The 25,631-nt window shown below is 43.3% G+C and overlaps 2 protein-coding genes across 2 annotated transcripts; both read right to left on the bottom strand.

Moving 5' to 3' along the window:
• Nucleotides 1–4,953: 4,953 nt before the first annotated feature.
• LOC306924920 (E3 ubiquitin-protein ligase TRIM35-like) lies at nucleotides 4,954–6,333 on the bottom strand (the record flags this gene model as incomplete). Its single annotated transcript, XM_079503602.1, has 1 exon — nucleotides 4,954–6,333. One exon carries the CDS (start codon nucleotides 6,331–6,333, stop codon nucleotides 4,954–4,956), a length of 1,380 nt encoding a protein of 459 aa, XP_079359728.1.
• Nucleotides 6,334–17,999: 11,666 nt separating this feature from the next.
• Nucleotides 18,000–19,415, bottom strand: LOC306924919 (E3 ubiquitin-protein ligase TRIM35-like; the record flags this gene model as incomplete). The annotated part of the gene is made up of 1 exon (XM_079503601.1): nucleotides 18,000–19,415. The coding sequence occupies one exon, from the start codon at nucleotides 19,413–19,415 to the stop codon at nucleotides 18,000–18,002; it is 1,416 nt and encodes a 471-aa protein (XP_079359727.1).
• Nucleotides 19,416–25,631: the final 6,216 nt, after the last annotated feature.

The following is a 25,631-nucleotide window of genomic DNA, read 5'->3' as shown; positions in this document are numbered from 1 at the left end:
ACGGAGCGCGAGATACAAATGGGAATGGAAGAAGACAAGAGAGGAGTTGACAAGAACAAAAGGAGGAGAAGAGATACATCTAGCTCGGGAAGTGAAAAGCAACAGAAAGAGAATGTTGTCGGCATGGTAGCGGTAGCTAAGAGAGACTCACTGTTTAGTGATCCTCGTGAAGTGGGGAAGAAGATTGTGGCAACAGTTGGGGAATTCGAGTCACTGAGGGTGACACGGAGTGGAATGGTCATAATTGAGTGCAAAACGAAGAGCCAAATGAGCAAACTACTGAGAATGGAGGAGTGGGGTGACGAAGCAAGGGTGAAGTGTTTCCAACTGGGAACCAAACCAAGGAAGAAGGGGGTAATCAGCGGTGTGCCACTGACAGTCTTCCCAGGAGACTTTGAGAAGAGTGAAGGAGTATGTGAGGCCTGGAGGATGACGCGGCGGGGAGAACTCAGCGAGTCAATTTGTTTGATTTGTGAAGGCGAATTACCAGACAGGGTCTTCCTCGAACATGTGTGTTACAGAGTCAGGCCGTATGTAGTAGCACCACTCAGGTGCTACCGCTGTCAAGGATATGGGCACGCTGCTGCTGTGTGCAGAGCAGAACGCAGATGTGGGAGATGTGGAGAGGAAGACTGTGTGGAGAGGAAGTGCGAAGAAGAGGGAACTAAACCAAAGTGTGTACACTGTGAAGGAGAACACCATGCAGGCTCGGCAAAATGTGAAAAAGGAATGAAGGAAGTGAAGGTGATGCAGATGAGGAGGCAGGGAGGATCAATGTCTTATGCGGACGCAGTCAAGAGTCTGGAGATGGAGAAGAAAGAAAGCGTGACAAGGCAAGAGGAGGTGATAGAGAAAAGGGGGCACAATATTATCTGTCTGGACAAGAAACGATTTTTGGCATTCGTAGCGATAGTCATAAACTGTGGAGTGGAAATACAGCGAAAGTCGGAGCGTATCAAAATGATTCTGGACGCTGCCAGGAGGTTCTTGGACGTTGAAGAAGTGACGGGAGAAGAACTGGATATCATGTTGAGAGAGGGCGGTGCAGTGGGTGCACCGACTCAGACCTAGAACGGACAGTCAAAGAAAAGCTGAGCACGGGTGGAGTCTATTTTAAACTCGTATTGTGGTGTAAGAAAGAGAGATATACTCTCGAACTGTGGAGGGCAGTAATACGCCTCGCGGCGTCCACACTGCCGGAAATCAACAAGAAGAAGAAGAAGAAAGCAAAATACAGCCCCTAGTGTTTAAAGAAAGTTTGGTCAAGGCTTATGGAAAGGAAGGCCTAAGGAAAAGGACTCACGGTCAAAGGCCAAACTTTATGAAACAAATGGACGCCATGCAATGAAGCACACGCCACTTTAGCACCCAGCTGGAAAGGGGACAAGGTGAATCTTTAATGGTTATTTGGTTTGAGGTTCTTATTCTTGTGATTTATCGTTGTAGTTTTCATATTGCATTTTGATATGGTAGTTTAAGCTATATGTACTGTAGGCCTGTTGGTTATGACGTAATTATGGTTTATTGGAACTTGTTATGCTGATATTGGATGTTGGATGATGGATAGATGTTATATATTTGTCTGATTTATGATGCATTTTTTGCCCTTGTTTTTGTCAAATAAAGAAACTTAAAAATCATCAGTTCAGTCTTCAACCTTTCATGGCCAGATAGGTCCGCTACAAGCCCCTAGAAACGATGTAAACAAAGAAGAGCTAACTTGGCTAACATCTGTTTGGCTACATAACATTACTAACCTAAGAAATGTCCAAAAAGCTATTAAATACCAGGTCAAGGCTTTATCTAACCCTAAGCGGATAAACGTTTGAATTTGTTGTATTGGTGCACTGTGTAAATTAACCTTACCTGTGTCTTCTCCCAAATTGCCAAATAAATCCCCAAACTTTCCAAATAGCTGGTCGATTCCTTATCAGTGCCTAAGGAGGGCCAAGTCGACCATAATTATGTTTCTAATATTTTCTAAAATTAATTACAAATGAATAATTCCTCCACTGTCTGTGTGAAGCATCAATGGCTGCCATGCAAGAATGAAATGGGAAAAGGGTTCCAGGCCAGATGTGAAACAGGGCCTGCCTCCCATTGGCTCCAGGGAAGTGAAACAAGCCAATGGGAGACCACATGAACTGAGCAAGTGAAACAGTCCATCCAATCGGTGGAAACGAGGTTGAAACAGTTGAAACATTGAAACAGAGAAGATCTGGCTCTGGAGAAGATTTGGTTGTCCTTGACATGAAGATGTCTGAGAATCATTGTGTTGATATAAGAAGAGGCAGCTGAATGGGTAGAGAGGCTGCCTGGCAAGCAGAAAGGCTTTAACTGCTCTTCTGAAGCTGAAAAACTGAGCTTTCCCTGTGGCATTAAAGCAACACTACTGTATGTAGTTTGAGGTGTCAGTGGTCCACTTTGGACACAAATAACTGGCAATTAAACTCTGTCTCTCCTATACAAAGTAATACAGTCAAGACCCTAGCAGGGACCTAGCCTGGGTAAACCCCTCCCCCCTCGCCAGATTTGCATTCTGCCTATGAGGGGAGAATGAAATGTTGTCCAGCAGGGGGAGTGGGTTTACCCAGGCTAGCAGGGACCCACAGCAGGGACCCACACCTGAAGTTGGCGTGGTTGATTGATTGATTGATTGAAATATGTATTAACAGTTTGCAGAATTACAGTACATTTCAAGCACAAACTCAATACAAAGACTGTTAACTGTGAGTGGACAACCCAATAACCATTACACTTGTTTACAAGGGTCCACCTTGTTCAATTCATCAAAACATTTAGAGACGTACAAATAGACACTTCTGTATATAGTCAAAGAACAGAACAGGAATTCATCATAAGGGAGGTAAAAAGGGAAAAGAAACATATACAGTAAGGGGAAAAAGGGGGTGGTTGTGGGGGGGGGATTCAGATTTTACGGAGGCCAGTTTCGAATTGCAGCCGTCCGTAGGTGCCCTTTGAGAGCGGTTTTGAAGGAGTCAAGGGATTTGCATGTCTTAATGACTGTTGGTAGGGCATTCCACATTTTGGTGGCATAGGAGCGAAAATAATTTAGTCCCTTGTTTGTGCCGAATCTGGGTTGTACATGGTTTGTTGCACTTCCTCTGGTGTTATGGGTGTGGACTTCGTTAACATTAAGGAAGTATCTAGACAGGTACATGGGTATCTTGGTGGTGTATCGCATCTTGTGGACCAGACCCATTGCAAGATGCTGTACTCTGTCGTCGACCCTAAGCCATTCCAGCCTGTCAAAGTGGGCAGGGGTGAGGTGGGTTTGGGGGGTGAGGCCAAGTAGGAGCCTGACCAGTTTGTTTTGGGAAGTCTGGAGCCTAGTTTTAAGGGCCTTTGAGGTGCTGTGGTACCAGGAGGTGCATGCATAGTCAAAGAAACCTTGTACGAGGGCTCCTGTTAAGGTCTTCAAGGTGTTTTTGTTGACCAGTGAGGAGATCCTGTAAAGGAATCTTGTTCTTTGGTTGACTTTTTTGATTACGTTGGTGGCCATTTTATCACCGGAAAGATTAGCCTCCAGGATGGAGGTAATTTCATCTTTACGTGTGATAACATTGTCACCCAGCCATTTGCCTTGCTGAGATTACTATTAGATCCGAAGAGAATGGATTAAGTTTTTCCCAGGTGTAAAGATAGTTTGTTATTCCCTTGTGCCGGGGGCCGGGCCTGGATTTGCCGGCTGTGACATCACAAACAGCAGGAAAATCAGAGCACTTGTTTGAGCCAGAAAACCCCAGACCACAGAAAATCTACTGAATGTTAAAAGTTCAGGTTTTTGGGGTGCAAATGAGCTCAGAAAACCTAAGAAAAATTACAAAAACTTGTTTTTATGTCACATGCAGTCCCCTGTATTTCATAGATTTTGAGAAACGGCTTTTTAGTTGTTAAAAGTAAGTAAAATAACTAATATAATTTTTTTTGTGATCATTAGAATGTCTAGAACATGTTTTATTTATTATTGTGAAAGATATCCCCAAATGTAAATTATTAATTTATTATTATTTTAATAATTATTATAAATGTGCATACAATTTGCAAAAAAACTAGTAGTAAGGTTGAAATCTCTTTTTTGCAAGTAGAAATTAATCCGGGTGTTACAGGGTTAAATCTGGCTGTTGGTAAAACTATGAGATGAACAAATAACAGGATGTAGAAATAACAATGTCCTATAATTATTTACGAAAGAGTAATTGAATCATATTATTTGACAAGAGATAATGTGTGTGCATGGCAGACATTGTTTTGAATCAAACACATTATATACACACATTATAGATCTTTACATATTTGTAATTTATTTAGAACATTTAGAACAAAATGAATCAATCATATTAATATTGCTTAAGTATTGTGTAGCATACAGTATTTCAAGTACTTCTAAGATTAATAGATTCAATGGTTCAGTAAAACGTGTTGAGATTCATGCAGCATGGTACAGTGATTATTCAGTGGCCGGATGGGAACCGCGAGGTTCCCGGTTCGATCCCGGGCTCCCCCAGATCTTGTCAAAGTGTCCTTGAGCAAGACGCTGAACCCTCCCGATGTGCAGGCTTGTGCCTTGCATGGTTCCACCATCATCGGTGTATGTGTGTGAATGGGTGAATGTAATCATGCACAATCTAAGTGCTTTGGATAAAAGCACCATTTACCATTTATCATACTGTGGAGAATTAGATCAAGACTTAACTGGGCATCTTTACAATATCGGCCATAAATAAGTCCTTATAAATATATTCCTTATATCATTCATTCTACAAAATCACTACACACCAGTTTTAGTTAACATGCCACCACACTGACAATCCACTACCTCACAATACAACAACAACAACAACATAGGTTCATATAATGTTTATATAGTCTAGTCATAAACCACATTCATCATCATCACATCATCATCATCATCAACCACAGTCATCATCATCACCACACAATCATCCCTGGTAACAGTTTCATAGCAGTGGTAGCGCTGAAGAACGGAAACAGTGTCTCGGTGAAAGTATGCGTGAAGGTGTGTATGTGTGCGTTATTGTCGGGATCATAGAATGACAGTTTTCCTCTGTTGCAGTCCAGGTTGACTCTGATCCTACGGGGAGCCTGTTTCCACGAGAGGATAGTTTTGGACCCTGGTGAGGAGGCCATCGGGTATGAACCCGAGTTTATTCTCCAGAACGGACCGCCTGCCACTCCCTTACGTTGAAACGACTCCGCTAACACACCCATGGACCAGAACTTGCTGTCTCCCACGTCAACGTCCCAGCTGTGAGTCCCTGAGTTAAAGCCCTCAGAGCCCAGGACAATATTCAAGTGGTCAAATCTCTCGGGGTTGTCAGGAAGTACAGGAAGACCTTGTTTTCCAATGTTCTCGCATTTGGTCAGATCAGCAGAGAGGACGTGTCCTGGTTTGGCGGTGTTGGGGTCCAGAATGACGGGACTGTAGGAGACAATGTCCTTCATCTTGTCCCACACTCTGAAGATCAGGTTGCCCAGGTGTTTGGCCACGTCTATCAGCGCTCCCGAGACCGGCTGTGGGTCCTGCGGTGTGAAGTGGAGTCTTTTCACGGTGGTCTTGTAGTTCTGCAGGAATGAGCCGTGTTCGGCTCTCAGCTCCACCTCCGTGGCTGTGATTGTGTATACAAGGCTTGGTATGTCTCTGTTCAGACCCTCAATCTTCTCCTTCATCATCTGACTCTTCTGCAGCCCTTCCTCTCTCAGTGCAGTGATTCTAGCCTCCTCTTCCTCTTGTAGAAACTGATGCAGCTTTCTAAACTGTTCCTTAATCTTAATCATTGTGTACTGGGCCTGGGCCCTAATGAATTCTGCCGATTGCACATATTTACTCCTAGCGTCATTACATACCTTCAGTTTCATCTGTAAAGGCTTCAGTGATTTCTGGACTTCCTCCTTGTAGTCCAGTGCAACTTCATCGATGGGTTTGAAACTGTGGTTGGTGTGTTTCTCCGAATGAAGACACACAAGACACACTGGCTGTAGACATTCCAGACAGAACAGTTTGAGTTTCTCAGCGTGCAGACTGCAGAGAACCTCAGACCCTGATGGCGTTCTCTTACGTTTTGAAGCTCCCTGACGTTTCCCCTCGGGGAAGGCCTCACACAGGTTCTTCAGAGCCTGGTTGGAGGGTGGCTCATCCAACGAAGATATTTCCTTACAAACTGGACATTCCTTAGTTTGCTTCTCTTTCCACACCGTGTGCATGCAGGCTTTACAGAGGCTATGGCTGCATAACAGGACGACAGGATCTTTAAAGATGTCACGACACACAGGACAGGACATCGAAGCCATTGCGTCTCTCTCAGTGATGCTGCAAGACAGGAAGGAAATCAGCCCCAGTCAGTGGCGGCAACACGCTCCTGCTCCAAACGCAATGTTCCCTGAAGTTGACGTTCACAGTGAATCCCGGTTCTCGTTAAAGTCCTTTTATCTGACGGAGCCAGCAGCAGTCTGGGTCGGTATTCTTCTTCTTGTATAGCAGCAGTGGAAGGATCAGTCTGTCTTCGCTCACATGGAGGAAGTTGTGTGTGTTTGGTTTGGTCTGAACTGAAGGTGAGTCTTTTATGGTCACAGATGAGTTTCTGGTAAGGGGCAGAACTTTGACATGCAAATATCTCTCTCTATCTCTCACACGCACGCACGCACGCACGCACGCACGCACACACGCACACACGCACACACACACACACACACGTGCGCGCATCTGGGCATGTCAACACTCAACAGCCATTGTATGGTTAATTTAATCACCTTAAGTATCACCTTAAGTATCCAGTATCGACAAGTATCGATAGGCTACTGATAAAGATAAAATCAAATCAATCGATAAGATCAAATCATTCATTTTGTGATGAAAGCAATTGGGAATAAATCTGAATACTACCCCAACAGTCATTGTATGGTTGATTAAATCACCTTAGCCACACCCTGGCTGATGATTCCATTGTTTTAAAGAGCACAACAGCCATAGAGCGTTGCAGTCCCGCCCCCGGCGAGGGCCCAGGAAATAGGCGGCCCGGTTCTGGGGAGCCGCCCCGCGTCCGAAACCGTCGAGAAATGACAGAGTTACCGTGTGGGCGTCCCCATGGGGTCCCCGGAACATCCAGACGCTCAGGAACACGCCCAGGGGGCCGGGTCGGTTCCGGCGAGCCTTCCCGTGTCCAAAACGGTCGAGAAATGACAGAGTTACCGTGTTGCATCTTTCCGTGCTCGGACATACAGACAGACACAGGGACAGAAACAGACACAGAAACAGACACAGGGACAGACACACATTGCAACGTAATGGAGTGGTTAGGCACAGCTCAAAAATAGCTTACACATGGAAGACATATTTGAATATTATAACCACATCTGGGGGTCTATTAAATAATTAGAGTAATGTTAAAACCATGGCATACACACATACAAAACAGATTTTTTTACTCCCTTACGGAGCTATGTGTGTGGCACCACTCTACATTCTGTGTCTTAGGGCAGGGCTCTAGAAGACAGTTGGAAATGTAAAGAACATCATGTGAATGAAAAGAATAGTTTGGAAATCAATATCTTCATCCCAAAATAATATAAGGATGACCCTATTTGCATTGGTTCTGCAATGCAGTTCTTTATTAAATCTCTGAAATGTTCTACCCCGTTTTAGCAAAAGTTTTGGTGATGATTGATGAATACAGGATTGATTCTACCTATACTTAATCTGTTCACATTTTTTGTTATCCTTTTAGCACAATTGTTTAATCGTACCACTGTACTATTTGCAAACTGATTAAGTATTCAATCAATCAATCAATCAATCAATCAAAAGTAGATTAAACTAGAAAAAGTGCCCTTCTGGGCACAGGTCTCCACCAGGAGGATAGGAATGTTCAGGAGTAATATAAACATGTTTTTTGTTTTGCACCACTCAGTTCACACAGGTGTGATTTTTTTGTTATATCCAAAAATGTGTTTTACAAAAGTCGTCCTCCTGGTGGCGCTCTAAAAGGCAGAAATATGCATGTCAAAGGTTTGTCCTTGGCCTCTAGGGAGTGTGCATGTAACATTTCACGCAGATTGGTGCAGTTACAGGGCCGGCTGCAGGATGAAATGACTGAGGGGTCAATTGAGATTTTTGAGGGGGCAAAAAAAAAAATCATATTGCGTTGTTAAATCAAGCAGGCAGTGTCAGTTGTCCTACCCCAACTGACAGTTATCCTACCCCTTAGATAGCACTTTTAGACTTAGATAGCATTTGAAACAGACTTATAGCATGTCATGTAGACAGCACAATAATTGCATTGTATGTAGTCATAGCACATCATAGTATATATGTATAGCCAGGGCTGCACATAATTATTTTGGGCTAGTTCTCAAAGGAGCACCTGGACATTCAAGTTGGTGCGCACAAGGGGGGGGGGGGGGGGGGGGGGTCGACGGATGGACGGGTCGACGGACGGACGTCTCTACACTGCCACAATGTTATGCTGCCCACACAGCCAGATGCAAAAGATACAAAGATGCTAAACTACAGTCACAAACAGTGTGGACGTTAAGCAGCAGGAGGTTTGTTAGCAGCACTGAAACGTCCTACACAGATAAAATGAATTACTCACCTACTGCTGCAGGTTCCATGTTTAAATAAAGTAATTCCAGTGTTGTTCAAGTGACAGATGCATGGTTTTCACATTGTAAATATGGTTGCGTGGTTTAGCGACTAGCACTATGACAGGAGCACGTAAACTTTGGGTGGTGTCATTGCGAACACAGTGAGCATTTACTATGAGACCCAGCAGATCATGTCTGTGTGTCTGTCTGTCACGCTGTAACACCACCCGCCCACCACCAGAGGGCGCAGCTGTATCACACACAAAAACACACACACACATGCACACACACACGCACACGCACGCACGCACGCAATTTTCTGTTAACATTGGTCATAAAGTTAACATAACATATAAATGTATTTGAAATTCAATAAAAAAACTTTTCAGGATTCCAATTAAAAAATAGGTGAAAATAATTCAGGATACCAATTTAAAAAATAGCAAAAAAGCAGATCTACAAGCTCAAAACGCATCCCACTGCGACACGTTTTGAGCTTGTAGATCAGCTATTTTTGACTATATGCATTGTGGCCCTCTGGAGTGACTTTGATATATAGTGGACCTCTCCATCATCAAAGTTGCCCACCCCTGCCCTATCCAATGTTTTGTTTTGTAGCCTACTGTGATGTTGGCAAATGGCAATAATAGCACAGTAAAGATGATAATAATCTAATATGATTTGTGTAGTTCTTTATAGATCTAGCCTCTTCATTTTCATCTCAAAGTGCACCAGATTGAAGCATTTATCGCAAATTAAAAAAATATATCTGGAGCCCAGGGGGGGTTAACCTCTGCCAATTTGGGGCAGAGGTTCATCGTTGACATCCAGAGTGTGTGCGCAAAGTTTGGCATCGACCGGGTTAAGATTGATTGAACGGCGACTGTGCCATTTTTGCCTAGCCAAAGCATGCCTACCTCGGTATTTTGGCCGGGAATAGGCTAAAAATAGAATAAATAAATAAATAAAACACCAAGTTCGGCACGCGGGCAACGTCGCCTCCCCACGCTCATACCCCCCACCTTCAGATACCCTGACCAGTGGGCGTCTTTACAATAGTGCCCTTTTAAAACAATAGCTACACACCAGTTTTAGTGAAAGATTGCACACACTCTGCCATAAGACTTCTAGTCTATAGAATCGTGAAAACCCACCATGAAACACCTTACACCGACTTCATATAATCTTTCTAGGCCTATAATATATAGTCACAATTTGGAGACTGACTGGATGAGTTTAAAAAAAAAAGCTAGTAGTAAATTTGAAACCAATAGTGCTTTGCTTTAAAAGAACTGAACAACAGACTCAAATTGCACAATAGATATATGTTTATTTGAATTAAACATATTTCATCATTACAGTGTTGTTTAGAAGTCAGACCAAAAATAATCATAATTGAATTATTTTTGTAGCATGACAAGATATTGACAACGTGAACAATAGCAATAAAACCTTTTGACATTTATGCATAATGGTACAGTGATTCCATATTAGAAGACCAATTACACTGAATTCGACATTATTTACAATAGAGCTAATGAAATACATGCTAATCTTCCTTTAGGCTCTCGTCATTTTTGATGCACGACAAATTGTATTTGGCATTACATTCTTTAAATAACTACACGCTCACTATAAAACAACGATGGCTTTTATATAATTGTTCTATAGTCTAGTCATCAACATCATTGTTCGAGACAATGACCTTCCCTGGTAGCATTTTCATAGTAGCAGTAGCGCTGATGAATGGAAAGAGAGTATCAGTGAAAGTGTGCGTGAAGGTTTGTATGTGCGTGTTGGTGTCGGGATCAGAGAACGACAGCTTTCCTCTGTCGCAGTCCAGCTGGACTCTGATCCTACGAGGACTCTGCTTCCACAGGAGATTCGTTGTGGACCCCGGCGAGGCCATCGAGGATGCATCCGAGTTTATTTTCCAGAACGAACCGCCACAGCGTCCTTTCCTCTGGAACGAGTCCGCTATCACACCCATGGACCAGTGCTTGCTGTCTCCCACGTCGACGTCCCAGCTGTGAGTCCCTGAGGTAAAGCCCTCGGAGCCCAGGATGATGTGCAAGTTCTCAAACCTCTCTGGGTTGTCAGGAACCGGAAGCCACTGTCTTCCGATGTTCACGCAGGTCAGATCAACATCGAGGACGTGTCCTGGTTTGGCGGTGTTGGGGTCCAGAATGACGGGACTGTAGGAGACAATGTCCTTCATCTTGTCCCAGACTCTGTAGGTCAGGTTGCCCAGGTGTTTGGCCTCGTCTATCAGTGCTCCCGAGACCAGCTGCGGGTCCTGCAGGGTGATCTGGACTATTTCCATTGTGATCTTGTAGTTCTGCAGGAATGCGCTGTGTTCAGCTCTCAGCTCCTCCTCCATGGCTGTGATTGTGTATGAAAGGGTTGATATGTCTCTGTTCAGACCCTCAATCTTCTCCTTCATCATCTGACTCTTCTGCTCCTCTTCATCTCTCAGTGCAACGATTCTAGCCTCCTCTTCCAATCGTAGAAACTGATGCAGCTTTCTAAACTGTCCCTCGATCCTCCACTTTGTGTACTGGGCCTGCCCCTTAAGGTATTGTGCCGTCTGCGCATATTGACTCCTAACATCATTAAATACCTTAATTTTCTTCTGCAAACGTGTCAGGGATTTCTGGACTTCCTCCTTGTAGTCCAGTGCAACTTCATCGATGGGTTTGAAACTGTGGTTGGTGTGTTTCTCTGAATGAAGACACACAACACACACTGGCTGTTGACATTCCAGGCAGCAGAGCTTGAGTTTCTCGGCATGCACATTGCAGAGAAGCTCAGACCCTGGGGAAGTCTTCTGACGTTTTGAAGCTCTCTGATGTCTCTCCTGTGTGAAGGCCTCACACAAGTTCCTCAAGGCCCGGTTACAGGGTGGCTGATCCAACAAAGATATTTCCTTGCAAACTGGACATAACCTTGTTTGCTTCTCTCTCCACCACGTGTGCAGACAGCCCTTGCAGAAGCTGTGGCTGCATAACAGGACAACAGGATCTTCAAAAATGTCACGACACACAGGACAGGAAAAATCCTCTTCTGAAAGAGACATCTGGGAAGCCATTACGTCTCTCAGTGAAACTATACAATCACCCTGATCAAGACAGGAAATCAGCCAGTCCGTGGCGGTAACACTCCCTTCTCCTGATAGAATGTTCCCTGAAGTTGACTTTCAGTTAATCCAGGTTCTTGTTCAAGTCAGCAGCAGTCTTGGTCTGTATTCCCTCCTGTATAGCAGCATGCAGTCCTCTCTCACATGGGAGAAGTTGTGTGTGTGCTTGGTCTGAACTGAAGGTCAATCTTTTATTGTCTCAGATGAGTCTGGGTAATGGGCAGAGCTTTGACATGCAAATCTCTCTCACTCTCTCTCTCTCACACACACCCACCCACCCACCCACACACACACACACACACACACACACACACACACACACACACACACACACATGCGGTGCGGACGAGTCTAGGCGTGTCAACACTCAACAGCCATTAATTAAATCACCTTAAGTATCACGTCTGGGCGTGCCTGTGTGTGTCTATTTCAGTATCAATGCTGAAAGTATCCATGGTATCAATACTGGTATACGGATACTGCATTCATTTTGTGTTTCAACGTATTGGAAACAATATGGTTAATTTGGTTAATAAAACCACCCTATAGCCACACCTAAGCTGTTGATTAAAAAAAAGACACAACTTAAAAGTTAAAGTGAAAATTGTAATTACAATGCAAGTTTTGCGACTTAAACCACATACAGTACTAGCCTACTACACTGTATGCTATTTTCAGCCTATACTGTTTATTATTTAGTATCATTAGTAAACACAAACAGTAGGTTTTCACTTTGGACATACCAAGCTTTCGGACATATTCAAAAAAGTAATTTGGCATAATGTACTGTATGGTATGTGATTTTGGGCGCATTCCTGAATTTAGTATGTATTTCTCATATTGTTTTGCAGATCCTAAGCTTTCGGATATCATGGTAATAATACATTGTATTGTTATACATGTGAAAGGTCCGAAATAAGCTAAACTAAACTAAACTAAAAAATAACTTGGCATGCTAAATAGTTCATGTAATGTTAGTATGTGATTTTGGATGCAGCCATGCTCTTCTTGCACAATATACAAAATTATTACATTTTGAATGTAAAATCATGCCAACTAATTTAATTGATACACCCATATATTATATTGCGAATTGAAGTTTAATTTGCTTACATGAATTGACATGTTTGCCATCATTCCTATTCTAACAATATTTAATTAATATTTAATAGACTATAGGTGCTCAAAATGAATTAAGATATGCAACAAAAAAAAAGGAAAAAAAGAAAAGGTATTCTTTTGAGAAGGCTTGTAACTGTTGGCCAATATTCTGTGACCGCTTGCAGTCGCCAATGCTGATTGATTGATTAATTGACTGATTGATTGATTGAAATTGTATTCACAATCAATCAAACCCAAAATACATTAGAATTTGACGACTGGATAACCCAACACTGTATAGCCTGCTTTTCAGACTCATGAAGGAAATTGACCCCATGTTTTGAATATTGTGTATATTGTGTATATTAAAGACATGCAGGGTGAAGCATATGACTGATATCACATACTTCCATGAGGGACAGGGATGACCCTGCCGCCCGCCACGCGGCCGTCCGTTCGCGGGGCAGGAGTGGATAGTAACTAATATGTAATAGCAGAGCTTTATTTATCTGTTATTGCAGTGCAGTACTGCCACCATTTGGTGGCCGGTCATACTGGTGCAGTGATTGTGTGCTGGTCTCAACTCAAAGTGGACCTATCAAGCTACAGTATGCTGCCTCGATCCATTTGGCCGGTAGCCTCGGTCGGTCCCAGCCTTACTCATCTTCTGCGAAGAGAAGATATATTGTGCCCAGGGTGCTTGGCCGGACATTGGCTGTGGTTACATGAGGGCTTTTCATTCAGAATAAATACTTCTGAATAAAATAATTCAGAAGTAATATTTTTTTGCTACGAGTTTCTATTATAATTAGAGTAATGTTAACACCATGGCATAGACACATACAAAACAGATTTTTTTTGAGTGGTGCAACCACTCCCTTACGGAGCTATGTGTGTGGGTGGCTGGCTGGGTGGCTGGGTGCGACCTCCACACGGAGTTGCACCACTCACTTCACACGGCACTCAATTATCATCGTGGCACCACTCTACATGCTTTGTCTTAGGGCTGGGCTCTAGAAGACAGTTGGAAATGTAAAGAACATCATGTGAATGAAAAGAATAGTTTGGAAATCAATATCTTCATCCCAAAATAATATAAGGATGACCCTATTTGCATTGTTTCTGCAATGCAGTTCTTTGTTAAATCTCTGAAATGTTTCTACCCCGTTTTAGCAAACGTTTTGGTGATGATTGATGAATACAGGATTGATTCTACCTATACTTAATCTGTTCACATTTTTTGTTATCCTTTTAGCACAATTGTGTAATCGTACCACTGTACTATTTGCAAACTGATTAAGTATTCAATCATCAATCAATCAATCAATCAATCAATCAAAAGTAGATTCAACTAGAAAAAGTGCCCTTCTGGGCACAGGTCTCCACCAGGAGGATAGGAATGTTCAGGAGTAATATAAACATGTTTTTTGTTTGTTTGTTCCAATGCCAATCAGGATGGAATATGGGAAATGGTGCAGATCCGTGTTGATCGCACGCACGCACGCACACACACACAATCCACCTGTTGGTGGTGCTATAACAGGCCAATGTGAAATGGGTGGGCTATATTCCTCAGCCTAGTAGGAAAGTGCGTGAAAGATTTCACGTCAAATTGCACGCTGTGTTCATGATTTGAGGCTTTTTGTTCAAAACGGGCCAATCCTGCAAAATTTGAAAGCCAATATGTTAGTCAATTAGGATGGAATATAAAATATCTGACAGATCCGTCTTGAGTACTTGACTATGGAGATACTGTGTAACGATTTGCGGGATTTTTGGACAAAATCCGGAGGATTTATAGTGACTCATAGGAATAGACAAGTTTGACAACCAGGTATAGTCTGGTGACCACCGGAGAGACGGGTGACAGCCGGAATGTAGACGGCACCCGGGTGAGCAGTATGGGTTAGCGCCCCAGCCTGTGTCCTCCGTGAGGAGGAAGCCCAACAACCCTCGGTGAGGCCTTTGGGAGGGCCATGCAAGCAGCAAGCGGAACCGCAGCACCATGTCCCTGCGGAACCATTGCCCACCACTCCTGAATGAACTGTCTGGTGCTGGGACTCTGGTGTAACGCACAGGTCCTGATCCTGGTGAGAGCAGGAGTGGACCTGGTGAGACGTAGGAGGGGCCCGGACAGGAGACAACCCACAGAGCCTAGTCCCTCCATGCGCCAGAAGTGTACCTCCCAGCCCTGGCAGAGTAGTTCTGGAGTAGTTCCAACGGATTGTGTGCCCCTGGTTTTTCCCTAGTGGGACTGATTGAGGGTAGCTACTGGGACGTAAGTCGGGACTTGATCACTCCCAGCTGGGTCGCCTGAGTGAGGGGTATGATGTTGAGAGACCCAAAACCCTGTTGACCTCAGTCAGGATACATCACTGAGGATACGTCCCAGGTGCATCCATGCAATGTTTGTTTTTTTGCACCACTCAGTTCACACAGGTGTGATTTTTTAGTTATATCCAAAAATGTGTTTTACAAAAGTCGTCCTCCTGGTGGCGCTCTAAAAGGCAGAAATATGCATGTCAAAGGTTTGTCCTTGGCCTCTAGGGAGTGTGCATGTAACATTTCACGCAGATTGGTGCAGTTACAGGGCCGGCTGCAGGATGAAATGACTGAGGGGTCAATTGAGATTTTTGAGGGGACAGAAAAAAAATCATATTGCGTTGTTAAATCAAGCAGGCAGTGTCAGTTGTCCTACCCCAACTGACAGTTATCCTACCCCTTAGATAGCACTTTTAGACTTAGATAGCATTTGAAACAGACTTATAGCATGTCATGTAGACAGCACAATAATTGCATTGTATGTAGTCATAGCACATCATAGTACATATGTATAGCATAGTATAGTATATATGTATAGTTTATATGTATAGTGTCATTATATAGATATGTTCTAGTTACGTTCTTAGCTTACGCATGTTTCATGATAAATGCATTTTATATAATGTGATGTATTCCCATGCTTTTGTTCTTGACTAATGTAAATCGCTCTGGATTAGGACCTGTAGGACTCAGGTGGTCCTATGCAATATTCGAATGATAGTGCTGGCCCGCCAGGGGGGGTCCGGGGGGGGGGGGGGGGGGCTTGCCCCCCTGGGCTCCAGATATATTTTTTTAATTTGCGATAAATGCTTCAATCTGGTGCACTTTGAGATAAAAAATTAAGAGGCTAGATCTATAAAGAACTACACAAATCATATTAGATTATTATCATCTTTACTGTGCTATTATTGCCATTTTCCAACATCAGCAGTAGGCTACAAAACAAAACATTGGATAGGGCAGGGGTGGGAAACTTTGATGATGGAGAGGGCCACTATATATCAAAGTCACTTCAGAGGGCCACAATGCATATAGTCAAAATAACTGATCTACAAGCTCAAAACGTGTCGCAGTGCGATGCGTTTTGAGCTTGTAGATCTGCTTTTTTGCTATTTTTTTAATTGGTATCCTGAATTATTTTCACCTACTTTATGATTATGAACTGAAATGCAAATACATTGGACATAAAAAAGACTAGTACTAGTCATTAAGCTACTGAAGTAATTAAAGCAGGTCATGTTTGGAATTGTAACAGCTGAAATCAATAACATATCATTATTCCATTAACCTGCAGGCCGCATTAAGTGAACTGAGTCTGTGCTCAGAGAATACATTATTCAGCGTGTCCACAATAGTCCACAGCCCACTCTCTCTGATCCACTGCATCAATGGCACCCCTCCCCCCCAATGGCAGGAACGCCCCCCAATGGCAGACAATCATGTCAGACACATACATTCAGTTGAACCGAATTAACATGTGTTGAAATTCCTGTGCCTTTTGTAGGGGTCAAGGAGGTCGGGTTGAGGGGTCAAGTTAGCCTGGCTAATAAGCCAGACTAATATCACACAACACTGTCGCGGTATATTAGTCTGGGCTGGCTCCACTTGGATTTCATTTCCCGGGGGGCGGGTTCAAACATTTTCTCTTTGACGCAATTGGTCAGAGCTACTGTCAGTCAAAAGTCTCAAGCATTGAACGTCACTGTACCAAAGCCCGCCCATATTGCATACCGTGTCCCGATTGGTCCGACCTGTTCTCGGTTGTAGGAAAGAGGCGTGCTACTGAGCCTCGCCAGACCGTAATCCGCTGGTAGGCAATTTTTTTTTGCCAACGGCTGATTCGTTCTGGTTTATTAACCAGGCTAGGGTCAAGTACCCCCTTTGACGCCTTGTGGCCTGTTCATTTATAGGTAAAAATGGTGAAAAGCTGCCTCATGGTGGCGCTATAACAGGCCATTCTGGAAAATTTGGGGCAGAGGTTCATCGTTGACATCCAGAGTGTGTGCGCAAAGTTTGGCATCGACCAGGTTAAGATTGATTGAACGGCGACTGTGCCATTTTTGCCTAGCCAAAGCATGCCTACCTCGGTATTTTGTCCGGGAATAGGCTAAAAATAGAAAAAATAAATAAATAAAACACGGGCACGCGGGCAACGTCGCCTCCCCACGCTCATACCCCCCACCTTCAGATACCCTGACCAGTGGGCGTCTTTACAATAGTGCCCTTTTAAAACAATATGTAGCTATTGTTTTAAAGTGAAAGATTGCACACACTCTGCCATAAGACTTCTAGTCTATAGAATCGTGAACACCCACAACCATGAAACACCTTACACCGACTTCATATAATCTTTCTAGGCCTATAATATATAGTCACAATTTGGAGACTGACTGGATGAGTTTTAAAAAAAAAGCTAGTAGTAAATTTGAAACCAATAGTGCTTTGCTTTAAAAGAACTGAACAACAGACACAAATTGCACAATAGATATATGTTTATTTGAATTAAACATATTTCATCATTACAGTGTTGTTTAGAAGTCAGACCAAAAATAATCATAATTGAATTATTTTTGTAGCATGACAAGATATTGACAACGTGAACAATAGCAATAAAACCTTTTGACATTTATGCATAATGGTACAGTGATTAGAAGACCAATTACACTGAATTCGACATTATTTACAATAGAGCTAATTAAATACATGCTAATCTTCCTTTAGGCTCTCGTCATTTTTGATGCACGACAAATTGTATTTGGCATTACATTATTTAAATAACGCTCAATATAAAACAACGATGGCTTTTATATAATTGTTAGTCATCAACATCATTGTTCGAGACAATGACCTTCCCTGGTAGCATTTTCATAGTAGCAGTAGCGCTGATGAATGGAAAGAGAGTATCAGTGAAAGTGTGCGTGAACGTTTGTATGTGCGTGTTGGTGTCGGGATCAGAGAACGACAGCTTTCCTCTGTCGCAGTCCAGCTGGACTCTGATCCTACGAGGACTCTGCTTCCACAGGAGATTCGTTGTGGACCCCGGCGAGGCCATCGAGGATGCATCCGAGTTTATTTTCCAGAACGAACCGCCACAGCGTCCTTTCCTCTCGAAGGAGTCCGCTATCACACCCATGGACCAGTGCTTGCTGTCTCCCACGTCGACGTCCCAGCTGTGAGTCCCTGAGGTAAAGCCCTCGGAGCCAAGGATGATGTGCAAGTTCTCAAACCTCTCTGGGTTGTCAGGAACCGGAAGCCACTGTCTTCCAATGTTCACGCAGGTCAGATCAACATCGAGGACGTGTCCTGGTTTGGCGGTGTTGGGGTCCAGAATGACGGGACTGTAGGAGACAATGTCCTTCATCTTGTCCCAGACTCTGTAGGTCAGGTTGCCCAGGTGTTTGGCCTCGTCTATCAGTGCTCCCGAGACCAGCTGCGGGTCCTGCAGGGTGAACTGGACTATTTCCATTGTGATCTTGTAGTTCTGCAGGAATTCGCTGTCTTCAGCTCTCAGCTCCTCCTCCATGGCTGTGATTGTGTTTGAAAGGGTTGATATGTCTCTGTTCAGACCCTCAATCTTCTCCTTCATCATCTGACTCTTCTGCTCCTCTTCCTCTCTCAGTGCAGAGATTCTAGCCTCCTCTTCCAATCGTAGAAACTGATGCAGCTTTCTAAACTGTCCCTCGATCCTGCTCTTTGTGTACTGGGCCTGCCCCTTAATGTATTGTGCCGTCTGCGCATATTGACTCCTAACATCATTAAATACCTTCATTTTCTTCTGCAAACGTGTCAGGGATTTCTGGACTTCCTCCTTGTAGTCCAGTGCAACTTCATCGATGGGTTTGAAACTGTGGTTGGTGTGTTTCTCTGAATGAAGACACACAACACACACTGGCTGTTGACATTCCAGGCAGCAGAGCTTGAGTTTCTCGGCATGCACATTGCAGAGAAGCTCAGACCCTGGTGAAGTCCTCTGACGTTTTGAAGCTCTCTGACGTCTCTCCTGTGTGAAGACCTCACACAAGTTCCTCAAGGCCCGGTTACAGGGTGGCTGATCCAACGTAGATATTTCCTTGCAAACTGGACATAACCTTGTTTGCTTCTCTCTCCACCACGTGTGCAGACAGCCCTTGCAGAAGCTGTGGCTGCATAACAGGACAACGGGATCTACAAAGATGTCACGACACACAGGACAGGAAAAATCCTCTTCTGAAAGAGACATCTGGGAAGCCATTACGTCTCTCTGTGAAACTATACAATCACCCTGATCAAGACAGCTAGGAAATCAGCCAGTCCGTGGCGGTAACACTCCCTTCTCCTGATAGAATGTTCCCTGAAGTTGACTTCAAGTCAGCAGCAGTGTTGGTTTTCCCTCCTGTATAGCAGCAGTCCTCTCTCACATGGGAGAAGTTGTGTGTGTGCTTGGTCTGAACTGAAGGTCAATCTTTTATTGTCTCAGATGAGTCTGGGTAATGGGCAGAGCTTTGACATGCAAATCTCTCTCACTCTCTCTCTCACACACACCCACCCACCCACATACATGCATGCGGCTGCGTCTAGGCGTGTCAACACTCAACAGCCATTAATTAAATGACCTTAAGTATCACGTCTGGGCGTGCCTGTGTGTGTCTATTTCAGTATCAACGCTGAAAGTATCCATGGTATCAATACTGGTATATGGATACTGCATTAATTTTGTGTTTCAACGTATTGGAAACAATATTGTTAATTTGGTTAATGAAACCACCCTATAGCCATACCTAAGCTGTTGATTTAAAAAAAACACAACTTAAAAGTTAAAGTGAAAATTGTAATTACAATGCAAGTTTTGCGACTTAAACCACATACAGTACTAGCCTACTACACTGTATGCTATTTTCAGCCTATACTGTTTATTATTTAGTGTCATTAGTAAACACAAACAGTAGGTTTTCACTTCGGACATACCAAGCTTTCGGACATATTAAAAAAAGTAATGTGGCATAATGTACTGTATGGTATGTGATTTTGGGCGCATTCCTGAATTTAGTATGTATTTCTCATATTGTTTTGCAGCTCCTAAGCTTTCGGATATCATGGTAATAATGCATTGTATTGTTATACATGTGAAAGGTCCGAAATAAGCTAAACTAAACTAAACTAAAAAATAATTTGCCATGCTAAATAGTTCATTTAATGTTAGTATGTGATTTTGGATGCAGCCATGCTCTTCTTGCACAATATACAAAACTATTAAATAGTTTGAATGTAAAATCATGCCAACTAATTTAGTTGATACACCGATATATTATATTGAGAATTGAAGTTTAATTTGCTGACATGAATTGACATTTTTGCCATCATTCCTATTCTAACAATATTTAATTAATATTTAATAGACTATAGGTGCTAAAAATGAATTAAGATATGCAAAAAAGAAAAGAAAAAAAAGAAAAGGTATTCTTTTGAGAATGCTTGCAACTGTTGGCCAATATTCTGTGACCGCTTGCAGTCTCCAATGCTGATTGATTGATTAATTGACTGATTGATTGATTGAAATTGTATTCACAATCAATCAAACCCAAAATACATTAGAATTTGACGACTGGATAACCCAACACTGTATAGCCTGCTTTTCAGACTCATGAAGGAAATTGACCCCATGTTTTGAATATTGTGTATATTTGACTTGAATCATTTACATAAATTGTGAAGCATAATTATGACTGATATCACATACTTCCATGAGGGACAGGGATGACCCTGCCGCCCGCCACGCGGCCGTCCGTTCGCGGGGCAGGAGTGGATAGTAACTAATGTGTAATAGCAGAGCTTTATTTATCTGTTATTGCAGTGCAGTACTGCCACCATTTGGTGGCCGGTCATACTGGTGCAGTGATTGTGTGCTGGCCTCAACTCAAAGTGGACCTATCAAGCTACAGTATGCTGCCTCGATCCACTTGGCCGGTAGCCTCGGTCGGTCCCAGCCTTACTCATCTTCTGCGAAGAGAAGATATATTGTGCCCAGGGTGCTTGGCCGGACATTGGCCGTGGTTACATGAGGGCTTTTCATTCAGAATAAATACTTATGAATAAAATAATTCAGAAGTAATATTTTTTTGCTACGAGTTTCTATTATAATTAGAGTAATGTTAACACCATGGCATAGACACATACAAAACAGATTTCTTTGAGTGGTGCAACCACTCCCTTACGGAGCTATGTGTGTGGGTGGCTGGCTGGGTGGCTGGGTGCGACCTCCACACGGAGTTGCACCACTCACTTCACACGGCACTCAATTATCATCGTGGCACCACCAGGGCAGGAATTTCACGGCGGCCACGGCGGCCATGGCCGTCGTTGCCCCTCTCTTTGGCCTTGTGCCCCTCGAAAAATGATATGCCCAGACGGCCACAGTGGCCGCGGTGCCCATGTGCCCCGACCGGCGCCCACAGCAGTTCATTTTACCGTTTTTCCTCTGCGCAATTTTCCAGTCTTTACGGTAACCTTCCCCAAACGTCTCGCGCAGACTTGTATTGTCTGTAGGCTATTGTAGTTGTGTTGCCATTTGCCAAGTGGTTTGATTCTTTTGCGTTACTTTGCCTCCTCCCTCCTCCTCCTCCTCCGCTCCATGCACACATACACGCACTGACAGCTCTCACTCACACTGACACTCAGCGCTTCAGGATTATTATCACACAGAGCCCGTGTGTTAAGACCAACGTGACTCGTCTTCATGGACATATAAACTCACAAAACAACACCACGCAACAGCATAGACTGCAGGACTCTATGGGGTGAATTTAATGCCATATTTATCTGCGTAGTTTTACAACCTGCGTCGTAATTACACTTCACCATAGAATCTCATACGTACGTACTTTTACAGAAACGTACGTCTTTAGAAGGACCTACGTGTTATTTGTCCCATTGTAATCCAATTCACACGTAATTTACAGTTCCTAAAATTACGAATAAAAAATCACGACTAATGAATTCATAAGTACGTAGGTACGTTTCATCCATTACGCCCATCCATTTCTTACTACTAGGTACGTTTCATCCATTACGCCCATCCATTTCTGATATTACGCCCATCATTAAAGTCACGTATCACTCATTACGACCATCTCAATATAGGAGTCATTTTGGCAGTATTCTACCATGGGAATAAGACGTACGTAAATGGACCAATCAGGGAATGGGGGCGGAGCCTCCGGTTGTTAAGGGAACCGGCTTCCCATCTCTGAGGAGGAACACCAAGCAATGGCAGACACGGAGGTAAACTTTAATGCACATTAATGTTTAATTGAATGATTCGAGTAGTCAGTTGCAGAAAGACAACCTTTTAATGGGTGATAGTTGTTGTTTGATAATGAAGCCGTTTGTTTGCTCTTGTTTGTTGCTCTGTAGGTCTAGGGTGAAACTATATGCTAATGCTAATGCTAATGTTGGGATGTGTTGATAATAAAAAACGAATTCCTCTATCAATCCCTAGTTTTGTTTTTTTATATCAAATAGTATTACTGGTAGTTTACTGATGCATTTGTCTGCTTTTAGTTACTTGTAGCGATCAGACAGTTGATCCATGGAAGTCTAACTCTTGGCAATATAGCCTACAAATGGAACCAAATGGACCACACTGTTTTGAGTTGAGGGGGGTTTTAAAGTTTGAGAAACACTGACATACAGTAGTGTGGCAAACCATATAGTTGCTGACAATCCGAGGGTTTTATGTGTTGTTTGTGATAGGAAATGTATTGTGTTGGGTTCAAGAATAGATGTGTAAAAAAAAAACTAGTATGACCAGGTGGTCCCCAGCTAAATGATGGGGAGTTAAAGATCTGTAAGGTTCCATTTGGTTTCATTTTACACTCGAGATAAATTATTGTTTTCAACACTTTACTTCTGCTGATGTAATTGACTAATTAATGTGTATGCATCCATCCAAGCCCTTGGCTTAATGGTATAATTCCCTATGAAATATGATAAAACTAATGTTGCGTGTTGCCATCATGTGACATCATGCCTAGGTACTACTACAGACTTGCTCTATTAAGACTGATGCATTGTTTACCTAAAGTCTTAGAGGCATTGTCTCTGCATTTGATGTTTCATGTCTTTGCCTTGCTTCATGTAAATTGCTCTGGATTAAGAGTGTCTGCTAAATGCCTAAATTGTACAAATGGACACTAGAGTTTGCAGTCTTTTAGTTCATTTATTGTTTGTGATGCTCTCTCATCAGAAAATGAAAGAAACCCTCAGAGGGCTCTACAGTCTGATAGCAACTACACTGGAGGAAGGTGTATCTGAACCCCAGAGACCCCTGGCTGTGCCTGCTGCGCCTACTGCTGGGCAGAGGCCTACAACCGCTTCAGCGGAATGGTGTCCAAGGCGTATGGCAAGCACTGCGGGGGGATTTCTACCCAGTGCAGCACCTGCTGCGACGCAGAGACCCCTGTTGACTGCTGCACCTGTTGCTGCTGCTGCAGGGTTTCTCATGCCCAGAGAATCTGCACAGACGTTAGTTCATGTTGTTAAATTGGGAAAAATTTATGAATTGTCCTAATGACAAATAATGTTTTAATGATGAAATTGCCTTTCCCTAGGCCCTACAGCAATTTATATAGGAAGAGTGCACAGCCCCGTGGCAAAAGGCGCTTTTCAGCACCTGCTTCAGCAAGTGTTGTAAGGACGAAAACCTTCTGCTTCTGCGCCCTCGCTGGACCAACCACACTAACTCCAAAGAGTTGTGAGTTATTGACACTTCAGGCGGCTGGCCTGGGAAAGGGCAGTCTCGTAATTCCCCTGGATGCGGGTCATTCTCAGGTAACTAACAACTTTATTGTCAACTTAAAGTGAAATTAATTTTGCCTCCATTGCATCACCATTCAAGGTACAGTTTAGGCTGTTGTTCCATTATTTACAATGGGATTTCCATTACAGATCGAGGCAGAACTAGAATTTAGATACCCCAAGCTTGCTGATCTCTCTGCTGGATGGCTATTCAAGAAAACTACAGGTACATCTCTCTCTAATACATATTTGGTCCCTGTTTTTGCTGTGTCGTCTACAGATATGTTCAAAAGGCTACCAATAACTGTCCCACTTCCTATTGCTTTAGTGAATAATTGCTCTTATTCAGGGCAGGGGTCTCTTAACAAATGTATGTATTTTAGCTCAGGGGGGGGGGGGGGGGGGGACTGTGGGCTGTACAAGTAGATGCTGTTTTCGGCTAATGTTCACCGTGGCATGGGGATAATCTGTAGTACAGTACATTGGCATGGGGATAATCTGTAGTACAGTACATTATGTGCAGAGACATTATGTGAGGCTAAACTGTACATTTTAGGCTCATACATCCTGTAAATTCCACCCTTTGTTTTAACAGGGGGTGGAGGCCAGCGACGGCTTGAAACCATACCCATGGAGGCTGGGGGATATACTGGCCAGCAGTTTAAAGACGTAAAGTCCACCCTGTACATTGTACCCATCCAGGAGTACATGGACACAACTCCTCTTCCACCTGATCACCAGCAGTTTGCAAACATGCCAAGAAAGATGTGCAAAACCTGCGGTATTTCATTGCCTCTCCCAATGCTGACTGCACACGTTGAGACCTGTGGCCCTTTGGTAAGGGACTCTATGAGCTTCATTGTTAACTGTTAATGATTGTTTCTTTCTTTTGTGTATCTGAACATGCTTCATTTCTGTCTACTCAGGGCAACAACCCCATCGAAGTTGAAGATGACCCTGGTCCAGACAGCTCTGATGAGGCTACAGAGGGTCCTGTGACTCTAAACTGCAGAAAGGTTGGTAATGCTCATTTGTTCATTTTTTTTTGTACCAGTTCCTTGGCACTTGCCCTGGCTTCACTTGTGTAGACAGATATCTTAGTATGTATGGTTTTATTTTATTTCTTTTTCTACATCCTACTGTTAGAGCGGTGAAGGGCTCAACGCTGTCAGCTGCCCAGTGATCAGCCCTATCACATGCCCAGTGTGCCAGAAAGAATTTTCTTCAGACCTCATTGAAATCCATGCCAGCTACTGTGGGGAAAGGTGAGGGAAAGCCATATATCTATCTTCGCAATTATTGCAAACGCCCTCTGCTTTGCACTGACACCACCCGCAACTAGAGATCGCAGTTACAACAAAGGGAAATTTACAGAGGCAGTTCTGCATTGTAGATAACCAAATAAACAGCTGCTATAGATAATTATGAGCTGCGTTCGCTTCCTGATGCATCTTACTTGTAGTACTAATCATCTCTTGGTTAGGTTGTGTGTAGAATGCTTTTTTTTTTTTTAAACTATTTTTCCTTTGTGCAGTTCATCCGCCATACACAAGCCTTCCAGTCTGTCTCCTGCTGAAAACCTGCCGTCCTCCAGTGTGTCTTGTCCTGACCACCTGCCGTCCTCCAGTTCGTCTCGTGCTGAACTGCCGTCCTCCAGTGTGTCTCGTCCTGACCT

This window comes from Electrona antarctica (genome assembly GCF_951216825.1).
Source record: "Electrona antarctica genome assembly, chromosome: 6".
NCBI lineage: Eukaryota > Metazoa > Chordata > Actinopteri > Myctophiformes > Myctophidae > Electrona > Electrona antarctica.
This window is presented reverse-complemented; position numbering and strand designations above follow the sequence as displayed.